Genomic DNA, 14,478 nt, shown 5'->3' with positions numbered 1-14,478 from the left:
GAATAAACGATACTACATTTTTCTTATTTATCAAAATTTCTCGAGAAATTTAAGAAGTTAAATTGAGAATTCTTATTTCGAGATCATCGTGAAATCAGAATCACTATACATACATATGTATGTAGACAAAATAGCTATATAGCTTATTTTGTCTACATATGTATTAATAATTTAACTATTATAGTATTTGAGATAAGAAGGTCACAAAACAAAATTCGAAAATTAAACAAACATACACGTTCACACATACCGGTTATGAGATCACTTTCGATACAAATTGAGCGCAAATGTAGGGAAACTTACACAAGACAAAAGCTCTACTTCCGGTTGTCGGATTTTGTTCGAATTTTTTTTATTACTTAAAATCACTATAATTATTATACACATTAAATATCAAGAAAATAAAAATAATTTAAGGTCAAAATAAAATAATGAAATATTATTTTAAAAAAAACACTGATTCTGACCTAAACCTTATCAGCTCTAAGTTAATACATATAGAATACAAATATAAATTTTCAGCTTGATACGTTTAGCTGTGCGGAAATAATCGTGGTCACAACATTTTTGACTTTTCTAAGAGAAAATCCCACTTCCGGTTTATTAAATTTAGTGATTTTTTTTTATTTTCATCACATTGATACAAGAATTATACTTGGATTTTTTCGTGAAGAGCACACATGTTTAAGGGATTAATGAAAATCATACGAATAGCGAATGTGGAATTCATAATGGAAATACTGGTTTAAAAATTAGGCACTTTGTCATGTACATAGGTACATAGATATATACATATGTACATATATGCGTTTGCCCATTGCGATATATGTATGTATGTACTTTTAGTACGCGGGTTATTTTCTCAAGAACCATTTCAAAATTCATGCCTTCTATTTATTATATAATCAATGTACATTGAAATAAGCATATAAATACATATGTATGTACATAATACGTCATATTTGGCAAAACAGTAATTATTTAAGAAATATGTTTTTTTTTGTATTTGAATGAGGGCATTTTGATACCGTTTAATAGCTAGAGGCTTATTTTTCGTTTGTACCATCCTCAGACGCCTTTCATTACTTTCTATAATTTCACCGTAATTTCTGCATCTAATCTAAAAAATAATAATAACAATTTTGTTCTTTATGTTAGCGCTTTGAATTCATATTGGTGTGTATAACGTAAATACATATGTATTAACCGCAATGTACATATGTATATGTAATATGTATGTATGTACATATATAGCAGTGGGTGTTGTGGAATTTTTTTCTCCTTTTATCGCACAGCCTTAATTACGTGTGCGCGAGCAGGATAAAAGGGGACTCAGTATGACGTCGCCTAGTTCCCTTGTTTCCTAGTCCCCCTGCAAGGCTGTGCGATATAAGAAGGGATATTTCCACGGAACGCCACTGGTATGTAGTACGTACATACATATATGTAAACATACATATATGTAAACATACATACATATGTATATGTATGTAAAATGTAAAGGTTACATACATTATTTTCTTTTTATTTACATACATCATACCAGAAAGGCGCCTTCCTGGCCAATTACAAACATCGATAAACAATGAACAGAAGTAATTTTATAGGGACATTTATGTATTATTATGTTATTATTATTATGTATTATGTATTACTATAAAGTTTTTTATGATTGTGTTTTATTTTACTATTCTTTTTTTTTTTGTTTTTGTAATTTTTTATATCTTAATTTTTTGATTTGGTTTTTGGTTGTTTATTTCTATTAATTTTTAATTTTTTGTTTTCTCCCTCTTATTTTATTTTATTATGTAGGCAATTGTGGCGCATTGGGCTCTTCCTGTAATGCCACAATGGTCCAAAATGTGAATTAAATAAATAAATAAAGTTAAATAAATGTATAAAATTTGACCTATATTGATAAATTTGCAATTTTTTTAATATAAATCGTCGAATTAAGAGTTGCTGAAAAAGTCGGAATTTGCGAGACATCTATAGACAAATTTGCAGTATTTTATGAATCAGCGAATTCGAAATGCTGTTTTTTCAACCATTTCAACGAAATCGAATAAATTAGCAAACTCTGGTAGGAAACGATCGACCTTGGAGTCACATATCCAAGGCCTAGCCGGCAGCACAGTCAGGGGTTGAACGCGTGACCACACAATTGAAAATCTTACACGCTAACATTACATTGATCTACATATGCTGACGGTTAAATAGATATGTGGGATAATTCATTATTATGTTATTATGAAGAAATGTCACCGGTCCTTGAATCTCGTAATAGAAGAGTTTGACTGTATCTACAGACTCAAGGAGGGGGGACTCGTTAAATATATCAGCTCAAATATTTTGGACGGTCAGAAACTTCATTTAATTAACCAAATGCCCATCATCGATTTCTACGACGTAACCCGCCCATTGTCATTTCAATCTCTTTAACCTCACCATTGCATTGCATCAACCCCGTTTTTTTTTTAATCCCTAAAAATAATTTATAATACACCCATATATACTAACCTGAAAAAACTGCATGCCATATATAATATTCCGTTTGTTACAGACATTACTAACAAACTAACCAGTAGATTCTATGACAGAATCACTAATAACTAGAGGTCGGACCGGAAGCGTGCCGTTCTTTGTTTATTGTTCGTTGTGCATTGTTCATTTTTTGATGAACCTTTGTTTAAGGTTCGCCGAACCTTTTTTTATTGCACTCTGGCTTTGTGAATAGACCCAAAATGCCGTGATTCCTGGAAAAAGCACGCTCTCTATCCGCTCTTTACTAATAACCATACTAACACACTTGTGAAGAGTCTCGGTGATTACAACAAAATGTCTATACCCTTCAGGTATAACACACAGATTACCTAAACACAATCTGCTTTAGGTCATCGACTTTACATAGTCTTTAATTAATATTATGTATTAGATGTATTATGAACATTTATAAGGATTGTAAATAGGTTTTTGAGCTCTTTTTCCTATTATGCTTTAGATTAACATTAGAATAATATAATACTGTGATTACTAACCAAATTAAATTAAATTGTAAAATAGAAAATGATCAGTAGATCAGTAGCTATTAAAATAGATATAAGATGTATTGTGAACATAATTTCGTAATAATAAAAAGCATTTAAAAATCAAAAAAATCAACCCCGTTTTTCATACTTCTAACCCACATATTCCGTGTCCGTTTTTAATACATACATATACATACTATGTATATGTACAATCTGCTGGAACCGAAATATGCCTATTCATCAATCATTCTAATTTGATGACCCGAAAAACTTTCTCGTTTTCGTGATGGTATTTAGACATGATGTATGGAATGTTGTTCTGTAATTATACTAAAAAAATCGCCCTCCGTTTTTAAATGCGCCTAATCACCAGAGGTGTTTATATACATATACATATGTATGTATGTACATACATAAATATGTTACAGATATAAGGTGTGATAAAAAATACAATGAATAAGAAATTAAACGACAAAACCAATATAAATGCAATGTATTGTATTCCGATTTATTCTAGTGGACCCAGCGACGTCATTAAATCCATATTTGCGTTAAAGTATATTCCATATTTGCTGACGACATTAATTAAGGCCTGCTCACACAGAGAGAGAATTTGACCAGCGGGAAGAAAGTAAAATAGCTTCCAACTCACTGGATGATCCCAAAGTCGACGACGTCGTAGGGCCGCCACACAAGCTTTTGGTCAAAATTTTTTAAACCTATGTATATTAAACCAAAACTAGAATTAGCTTATTCCATTTGGAGCCCTCATTTTAAAAAATACATTGTATGTTTAGAAGAGGTCCAACGAAGAATTACAAAAATGCCTTCCGAACTTCAATTTCATGAGATTGAAAAAAAAAAGGTAATCTTTCCCCTTTAAGTCTAAAAATTATAAATACCCATCACAATTTTTCTATGATAAATCTTACGTTTAACAATAACACTCATCTGACAGATGATAATTTTGGACTTCAAAATAATTAAAGAATCCTTCAAATAGTGGTAAAAAATTATTATAATCCATATACATAATTAGTAACTTCTAGTAACTGAAACTCTTTTAAAAATAAGCTAGATGATTTCCTTAAAATAAATGGGTTTTTGTAGTTCTTTTTTTCTCTCGATTTTGATGTCTTTAAATTTCCTTTCAGTTTTTTTTTTGTTTATTTGATATTTTATTTTTGTATTATAACTTTATGTATTAACAAACCCCTTGGTTCTGTCGGCTATCCCGCCTTGCCCAAGTATTCTTAAATGAATAAATACATTTGATGAAATGCTATGAATTGATTATTCGTTACTAAAAGTTTCTTATAAGTTAATCTTATAATAGTATTATCTTATATTATACTCGAAAACCCGCAATTCACCATGAGAGAAACATTTTTTGTCAATTAGTCGTGACTTTGTTGAAGTGTCTGACCCGCTCATTTTTGCATTAAACCTAGCTTAGGGGCCGCAAAGTTTTCAAGATTTTTTTTCGATACGCCAAAAGGCGTGAACAGGTCGCAAAGTGTTAATAACCAGGGCCCGGTTCGTATTTCAGAATATTTAAATTATGGCTAATTTTTTTGACAAAACCTTACGTTATTAGAAAGGGTAATGTATCGCTTTACCAGGGAAAGCGAAAAAGAGTGCGTTTTTTTAAATTGGAACCCCTGCTATTATGTCATCTGGTGTACGCACCCAGCGAATGACCCGAATGCAAATGTGTAGATCTGCTGAATGCGTTCGCATCGCATCGCATTATCACGAATCGGTATTTCCTATGAAATATTTTCAAAATTACTATTTTATAGCAGTCGGTGAAGCTACTACATTTCTCGTACATCACTTGGCCGCCCTTTTTATTTTTGGTTAAATGTTGATTTGGTCGAACTTCAATGAGTGTTTATTCTATTTCTTTGATAGCCCACTTTATCTAAATTTTTGTCGGGATAAATCGATTGGCTGTAGGCACGGGACGTTGTTTAAAATCAATTTGTTTTTTTCGGTGGGCCCAGTTTCACCAATTCTTCATATTTATTTATACTTTAATATAATTTGTCATCCATTTTGAATGCGATTAATAATTTTATGTTTATTAAAGCTACATGCATATGCATGTACCTACATATGTAATGAAATCAAAACCTTTTAAATTGAAAATGTTTCTAGAATGATTATTATTATATGATAATCGTAGTACCAAGCCACTGAGACAAGAATATGTACATAGAAACGGAGAGTTTATATAACGAGAATTGATGTTACGCAGGGGATCCATTTTTTATTTTATTTAACGTTCCCTTGAGCCAGCAGTTTGGCTTAATGGTAGCGTATATAATTAGTACCACCGAGACCGAAGGTTCAAGTCATCATCAAACTGCTGGTTGGGTTTGGGGGTTTTGTGACTCCAAATCGATCGTTTCTCTATCAGAGTTTGCCAATTTTATCTGATCATTGCTGAAACGGTTCCTGAAAAATTGGTATTAGATTATTTACTGTTGTCACAAAAATCTGTGTGTATAATTTGTAAAAATTATGCACAGTAATCTGAAATCTATAAATATCTCTATAGACATCTCTATAATTTCGTATTTATTATATGTATAAAAATTGTACACAAAATCTAAAAATAATCCATAGATGTCTCTATGATTATTATTTCTGATTAATTGTTATATGCTATGTATTCTGATTGTATATGTATATTGTATTTCTGACCGTTAAACGCACACTCGTCGCATTGCAGCAATCTGTAATGACGAGTGTATATTGATTGTAACAATAAAATAAAATAAGACGAAAGTTTTCCACAAGGTCCATCGATGAAAATCCAAAATTCGCGTTTTTTGTTCCACTTACTATGTAACATACATACATACATATACTAGGGAGGTAATAAATTAGAAGTTTCATCATTATGGGGTATCGTTAAAATATTTTTATGTCCATAGTAGGTGTGCGACATTTAAAATATCTATCATCACAACATTAAAGTTTATCGCAAAATCTCAGCGTAAAAAATTCATTCGATCATTTCTACTTACCTACATACATATTTATGTACATATAAAAGAAGCCGCAATATCAAAATTGTCAGTACATATATCCTAATAGCTGTTACTGGTTCCAAAAAAAGCTGTCAAAGACGGATCAGTGCCAGGAATTGATAAAATTCATTATAATAAATATTAAATTCAGTCTAGAGGTAGGTATTACATACATACATATGTGTATGCATGAACTTTCATCACAATTATCTTGTGATATTTATTTGCGTAATTTTTCCAGACGTATCCAAGCTAATAAGCGAGTGAAGACAGATTGAAGCAATATTTATGTAGTTACGATGTTCATATCAAAAACTGGATCCACCTGGTGTCCCTCGTTGATAATATTGTTGTATTTTATAAAGATTTCCGAGTGCACACTTACCGTTGAATTACGTTACACAATAAGCAATGCACACTCAATTCAATTATTGGGAAATTGCGGAGCCGACATTGCCCAAAATATCTTTAAGAATCCCATGCATTACATAGCATTGAATTCAAATTATGAAGAAGACTATGAATCGGCATACTTTGATAAATTTTTGGTGCAAGCCTTTCACGTTAGAAACTTATGGTCGATGAAATACATCCCATTACCAGTATACGGAGAATTCTTAGACAAAATGCAGTTGCCTCGTAATAATTTTGTAATATTTGCTAAAAATTTAGAAATTGCTAAGAATACGTTCAAATATCTTGCGCGAGCATCTTTCTGGCAGCCAGACGGCAATTATATTATAATGATAATGAACCCAATAAGACAAATCAAGTTTAATGAAACCATTTTAAGCTTTATGCTATACTTGTGGAAATATAACGTTATAAAAACAGTTTTAATAATAACAGACGATGCTATGAAGAATTCATATAAAATATTCACTTGGTTGCCATACGAAAACGGACGCTGTGGACATGATCAAAATGAAATCAGCCTACTCGGGTTTTGCAACGACAACAAAATAATAAACAGCACCAACACTTTCGAGAACCGTGTCCCAAACGATCTGAACAACTGTCTGGTAAGAGTGGTAGCTCACATATGGCCCGTTCATGTCCTGCCTCTTTCCAAAAATTCACAGTTCACCGATGGGGTCGAGATAGCTTTGATAAACGCGATAGCCCATCAAGCTAGAATGAAAATAGAGTATAAACTGTTCGGAGAAGGCGAAGCATGGGGTGTCGTCTATCCCAACAGAACGTGTACAGGCATGATGGGAGTGTTAGGGCACGGACGAGCCGATATAGCAATCGGTGGATACTGGCCATCCAGATCTAGACTGTCGATGTTCGATATGTCCACTCAGTATTTTTACGACGAAATCAAATTTATAATACACACAGCAAAGTCAGCACAGCGCTGGAAGAGTCTGACGACTATATTCGGAATGGACACGTGGATTCTGTTACTCGCCTCATACATTATCATAACGCTGTTGATGCAATTCCTAATAATACATACGAGAAGAATCTCCATGACTAATAAAGAACTTTCTATAACGGCTATGAACCTATTCGGACCCATATTTATGACGCCTGTGAACTTTGTGCTGGAAAGATTCAATTTAAGGTTATTTTTCATACTTTGGGTGTTTTCCAACTTCTTCCTGAACGCTTCGTATCAAACGTCCTTGACGAGCGTACTGGCTACGCCTAGTTTTGAACACCAAGTGTCGACTCTCGACGAGTTGATCGAGAACAGATTCAATTTCATATTCAACATGCCCACACTCGGACTGCTGGAGACTTGGGACGGTAAAAACTTTGGACCCATGCAGCAGCACCACACAAAATGTACACCAACGTTGGACTGCTTGCTGACGGTATCTCGACATGTCAATTATTCGACTCTCCTTCCGCACAGTTATTACAAGTACGAATCGTGGAGGTTTAAGGACAAGCACGGAAACTCTGAAATGTACGTGTTCGACAACACTCTCATGAATTACATAACGGTCATGTACATGACCAAAGGATACCCGTTGAAGGAGCGCATCAACGACTTGATTGCACGCACTACGGAAGCGGGATTGGTGAAGCACTGGTTGCAAGTTGTGTATTTAAAGCAGAAATTAATGGATAACCTTATGCCTGAAGATGACAAACAACCTGAACCACTATCGTTGGGCCATCTCTACGGAATTTTCATACTGCTGGTCATTGGATGGAGCGTCGCATTACTATCGTTTCTAGTAGAGATGTTAACTAGAAACACTCGCAGGATGAAAACACTATTATTTCATATAAAACAAAGTGTTTTACAACACTTTTAAAGGCTCACGCAATCTAAATTGAATACACGTTAAAATAACAATTCCATTTGATAAAAAATATATATATATAACCAATGCCATAACATCAAATGGCTAAAGCATACATGTATGTATCTGTGCCTAAAGTTAACGGTTGAGAAAAAATAAAAAAGGTTTTATTACTAAACATATTCTGTGTATTTTATTTTGTGTTCTTTCAAATTTATTAATTTAAATCTACGTATGTACATACATAGTAAATATATGTATACATGCATACATATGTAGAAACACTAGATGAAGTTTTGTATTCATGCGAAACTTTGGACTTTGAGATTCTTACTGATATTTTAAGGGAAACATTATGAACTCGGCTTGAAAATAAATTCAGATTTCACTGCGCGGATTTGTTAATATCGGAGGTTAGAGTACAAATATAAGATACATTTGTTTTCAACTAAAAGCAGACCTTATATGGGAGATGAACTGATATTCTACAAGTAGATAAAAATGATTTTTATTGTTCGAATTACTGTCACTCGTCCTAAACTACATATGTACATATTATGTCATTTACATAAGCTTAATTTTACTTACAATGACTTTTTAAGTCAAATAACATTTGATTAAAAATATTTCTTTTAGTAATAATAAATTCACGAACCATTATACATACATACATATAAATAAATGAGAAAAATGAGACTTTTAATTTCTATCTAACCTACACAAAGGACTTTCCATGACCATTTTAAGATCAACTTTGGGACCAACAAGATCTCTTATATTGTTATAGCCATATTTGATCATAGTGGGTCTCTCTAACGAAAGACCCCAAGCAATTACATTAACGTCTTCAGGTAAGCCCATAGGAAGTAGCATTTCTGGGCGGAATACTCCAGAATTTCCAACCTCAATCCACTTGTCCAGGCCTGCGAAATATAATGAATGAATAATTAATGAGTAATGCTGATCGAATAGACAATTATATATATATATGTATATGAATGTACATATGGAAGGTATTTCGTGGTACCTTCGTGGAAGCAAAATATTTCCATACTTGGCTCTGTGTATGGATTGTATGCTGGTTTGAATTGCATTTTTTTAAAACCTAAATGACTGAAGAAGTCATGTAAGACTTGTATCAAGTCTGCTAAACTTAAATTGTAGTCGGCGATGACACCCTCCACTTGATGAAACTCTGCCAAATGAGTGGCATCTAGCGTTTCATTCCGGAATACCTACAAAATTATAAATATAATATGAATACGATTGAACTTGTACTTTCATGAATTAACCACTCTTGAATTAAGAACCTTATCAATGCTAAAGTATTTCTGAGGTTGGAACTCTTTTTGCTGCGCCAAAGCGTATAACATTCTTGCGCTAACGGCTGTTGTATGAGTACGTAAAATATTCTTTTGTGCTTCTTCAATTTTCCAGTTGTATCCATAGCCCTATACACGAAATTATTAAAAACATAATTAAAATGTAAATCGGCAGCCTGCTAAATACAAATTATATGATCGAACACCATACCTGGGACCCGTATCCACCTTGGGAATGCACTTTTTTCACTTTCTCTAAATACTCCATGGGAAACTTTGAGGAGGTGGCGGGGTCGGACATGAAGAACGTATCATGCGCGTCTCTGGCGGGATGCTGTTGGGGTTGGAACAAAGCGTCGAAATTCCAGAAGGAGTTTTCAATGTAATTGTTAGTGGGCATCTCGGAGAAACCCATTTCCAGGAAAATTTGCCTAAATTCAGTTCGAACATTAAGAAGCGGATGGAGATAGCCTGGCTCCGGAGTGGCACCTATAACAAACGAACGCTATACAACCTCTTTCGTGACAACATTTCGTAACGTGTATTGGAAATAAAAGTACGTACCCAAAGCGTCAAAATTATACGCTTTGAATTTTAAATCTTTCCAGGAACCACTTGCTAGCATTTCCGTTGTTAGATCGGTTTCTAATTTAGTGACAGTCGTAGTGAACTCTGGTCCTTTCCTTAAAACGAAACTTTTGATTATGATCTCTTGAAGCAATTTTCTCTTTTTGTAATCATTTTTTATGCTGTCAGAGATGGCTTCATCTAATTCCTTTTCCACTGCTTTCAAGTGCTCTTGAACTGTATCGGTGATAGTTTCAACTTTTCTTTTTACCAATGGACTCCCAGCGCTTTTGTCAACCATAATCCAACCAGCAGACATGGCTTTGCTGAATCCCACTTTCGCATTTGGAACTTCCTATTGAAATCAAAATGAATGCACATGTGAGTTAAGGAACTGTTGCATCATGCATATGTAGTATGAAATCATGTAGACTCATATGTATGTAAATATAAATGTACCTTCATGATAACAGTTTGCGCAATTCCTTCAGTCGGAATAAAATTATAAACCAGAGCTTCGTGACTCCCGCCGGAAGCGACAGCTTTTCCCTCATCGGTGAGCGTCCACTTCTTCCTGGTAACCGTCTCCGAAGAGATCAACTCGCCCAAGGCCTCGATGCTTTTGACAGCGCCGACTACTTTCTGATGGTCTTCGTTGAATACGGACGCCAGGTCGAACGTGTCGACGTGTCCATTTTGATCCAGATACGACAAGATTCTTTCGGCTAATTCGGACGCCATCGCTGAATACGTCAATGTAAACGCAATTAAATTGTATGTATCTGTTAGTATACAAACGATGAGGATATTAAATAATCAATCGCTAACCTGCAATATTAGGCCCAACCTAACCGAACCTAACCTAATTCGACAAACGTCACTCGACCGGCCGTCCGCACACCCCACACTGACATACTGACACTCGCTCATTTTGGTCCAAGCCTCGCAAATAACATACAAATCTACTATTCTACATTTTAATTTATGTGAATTTACTTCAAATACAATCGTTTCGATTTCAGTAACATCTGCGTAATCCTAAAAACAGCTGATGCATTTCAATCTTAGTACCATTGTGACCATTTTACATAAAATACTAACTATTCAATGAAAATGTTATTTACATATATTGACAACACGTTACAAATACTGACCGTCTACATATATCAGCCCTGTTGCCAAAAAGGTAAGATAAAACAATTTATGTCACATGAAAGATTATTTTATTTATATACAAATGAAATTAAATAAAAAAATAATACATGATGTAACGTGACGTTCTCCCCATAGTCCCATAGGGCAGCACTCGCCCTTTTATTTCGAATGGCAACACAGAAAAGCGCGCGATATATGCGCGTGCGCATCGAGAGCGAGTCTCTCTCCCGCCAACCACCGCCGAGGAAGGATCTCTCCTGTGCACGTCTCCCGGGGAGACGGGGCCCAGAGATCCGCCATCTTGCTGAAGAACCGCTGTGAGGTCGAGTGCAGCATCACTCCCTCCCAAGAGTTCCAGCCAACGTCCTCGTATTGCTCACGCCGTTTCCAGAGAAACGTCAGACGTGAGTGGACCAGCTGTCCCGACCACGAGGAAGCTGTTATCAACGAGACGATTTGTAGTCAGGAACCTCCCCGACTATTTAAACTGTATCCCAAGGTTAGTTCACGGTTCCCTATAACACGACCCTTGAAGAGCGACGACGTATCCGCCCTCTGGATCTCCCACCGCGAGATCAGTCTAAACGCGCGTAAAACCGTTCGTTACACTAACTAATAACTAATTTGGAATGATGTAAAATATCATATTGAATATTAAATTGGATAACAATTTCCTTACTATGGTCATGTATCATTTTGGATTATTCCGCAAAAAGCGATAGCGCGCAAATCACTAAAATCTCAATCACGAAATATCTATTCCAAATGTTTTATTAGAGGCAAAATTGGGTCAGCGTGAAGATTTCACAATTTCATTAGATATTTAGAATATTCGAAGCTAGTGTTAATATTAAATGGATCGCTGAGTTAATTTATAAAACGCCAAGTTTATCAAATTGAGAAAATCTTCAATTGGGAATTTTTTTTCGAAGAAAAACTTACTTCTGTGGCGCTTTAATACAGCTTTATATAAAAGTATATGAATCATATTACGAATTATCAAACACAAGGTCACGTTTACATATGTGTCTATAATATATTGGTTTTATGATTATTGGTCACAAAGCGCTCACCCAAAAATCACTAAAATCTCTATAACGGAACATACATCATACTAACGATAACTATCATACTGTGGCGGCTCGCTTATACGACATGGTCGAGTTAGGTTGCCTTCCTGCGAGTGGGAACCAACTCGGCTGGGTTCGGAGAGCCACTACTCACTCTGCCTTTAGCTGTCATATAATAAACACGTGCATTAACATGCCAGTCGTCTCATTCGTTCATCCTCCATAATACTAACGAGAACTTGAGTGCCAAATATTCCGTATTCGCGAACGGGTTTCCGGAAACCCATGAAAACCATTAAGGTGACACCACTGCCAATAGCCCCCCCCCCCCCCTGACACATAGATATATCAATTTATAATTTTATTATTGATAGACAATTTATATTCATTGATAGTTTATGGGAATCATCTCCCACACTGATATATCTAAGATCTAAAGTCTTATGTAAATAGATCGGATCAAATCGGACGTGGTCTGTTTTATGCAAAAAAGTGATTTTGTTCGCAAGCTAAAAAATTCTCGCGGGCCGATAGTTGGACATTACTGGGCTATATTAAATACTGGCCAAAAAAACCTAGTACTGTATTTATCGTTTCGTCGTATAATATTGATTACTTTTAGAAAAAGAAAGAAACCAAAAACACTGAAAAAATTTTAACTGTAATTTTGTGAAAATTTGATATATACATATGTACATATGTATATACAATTCTTTCATCAGTAATGAAAAAAATCAGTGATGAATTAATAATTGACGTGGATACTGAACCATATCACCATTCTTATAAATCAGAATTTATTCTTAATTGCACACATAAACTATTTAACTGTTTTTTACCAACTAAAAATTTATAAAATAAAAGCATGTAAACTATATATGTATGTACATCTGTATTAATATATGTAATATCATTGATAACATTAGTTTAATTGGTAAAATGATAAGACTCATCGATTGATACTAATATAATCGATGTTTGTATTACATTTACTTATTATTTATATAATATCGGATTAGATAATCAAATCGCTTGGCAACTTATATCAAATATTGATGATTTTTTTTATTTATTCGCATGTGATTAACCAATAACTTTATTTACATATGTACATATGTGTTTGAGGAATACTTATATAATAATTCACCTCGTTTTTGAGCAATCTATCTCATTCCACACATTTTTCTAATTTCATCCACCCATCTCCCCTGTGGCCTCCCTTGCACCCCATTTACATTATCTCGGGTAGCATTCGAGCACTCCATCTATTTGTCCATTCTTCTAGCTACGTGGCCCACCCATTGCCATTTCAGTTTCTTTACTCTCACCATTAAATACATATTTCAATATTTTAGCAAACTATTTATAAACGTTACGTCTTTGAACGGTTTGTCGCAAACATTTCGTCGTGAATATTATTATACATATAATAATCTAAATAATAATATGAACATAAAATTGTCTATAAAAAATCCGAATATAATGCGACCTTGACTTTCGTTCCGCTGGTTTCAATGCATCATCAAACAGGGCTATCAAAAACGGTTACCTGACAACTCGTTCACAGATGTTCCGTAAACCGATGATGCGCTCCAGGCATTTCGTATACCGCTATTTCTTTCTCACCCCGTCTGTTCACCATGATCTCGTTTACTCTGCCATTACGTCTGCAGCCATCTCTCTCACAGACCGTCTGTTTACTGATAACAGACGGTCTGTGAAAGAGATGGCTGCATACGTAATGGCAGAGTAAACGAGATCATAGTGAACAGACGGGGCGAAAAAGAGATGGCCGTATACGAAATGCCTGGAGTGCATCATCGGTTTACGGAAAATCTGTGAACGAGTTGTCGTGTTGTCACCATCAAAAACATGTATGTATGAATTTATTTAAAAATAGATACATTTTCAACTGCAGTGCAACTGACTTCAATCGAACATGACGAATCAATCGAATAGTCTGTAAAATATTGCAGTAAAAACGTAAGATATATGGAGGATGAACGAATGAGACGACTGGCATGTTGATGCACGTG

At 34.6% G+C, this 14,478-nt stretch overlaps 2 protein-coding genes across 2 annotated transcripts; one reads left to right on the top strand and one right to left on the bottom strand.

Moving 5' to 3' along the window:
- The first annotated feature begins 5,318 nt into the window (after positions 1-5,318).
- LOC143911300 (uncharacterized) lies at positions 5,319-8,340 on the top strand. The gene has a single exon (XM_077430141.1). The coding sequence runs from the start codon at positions 6,367-6,369 to the stop codon at positions 8,338-8,340; it is 1,974 nt and encodes a 657-aa protein (XP_077286267.1). The 5' UTR covers positions 5,319-6,366.
- Positions 8,341-8,389: 49 nt separating this feature from the next.
- On the bottom strand, positions 8,390-11,376 carry alpha-PheRS (phenylalanine--tRNA ligase alpha subunit). The gene is made up of 7 exons (XM_077430140.1): positions 11,046-11,376; positions 10,677-10,960; positions 10,215-10,572; positions 9,862-10,139; positions 9,639-9,779; positions 9,356-9,563; positions 8,390-9,251 (listed from the first exon to the last, which is right to left on the bottom strand). The coding sequence occupies exons 2-7, from the start codon at positions 10,956-10,958 to the stop codon at positions 9,028-9,030; spliced, it is 1,491 nt and encodes a 496-aa protein (XP_077286266.1). The 5' UTR covers positions 10,959-10,960; positions 11,046-11,376; the 3' UTR covers positions 8,390-9,027.
- Positions 11,377-14,478: the final 3,102 nt, after the last annotated feature.

This window comes from Arctopsyche grandis, chromosome 4, assembly GCF_051622035.1.
Source record: "Arctopsyche grandis isolate Sample6627 chromosome 4, ASM5162203v2, whole genome shotgun sequence".
Classification (NCBI taxonomy): Eukaryota; Metazoa; Arthropoda; class Insecta; order Trichoptera; family Hydropsychidae; genus Arctopsyche; species Arctopsyche grandis.
Note: the sequence above shows the minus strand (reverse complement) of the source record. Positions and strands in the feature narration are given on the sequence as shown.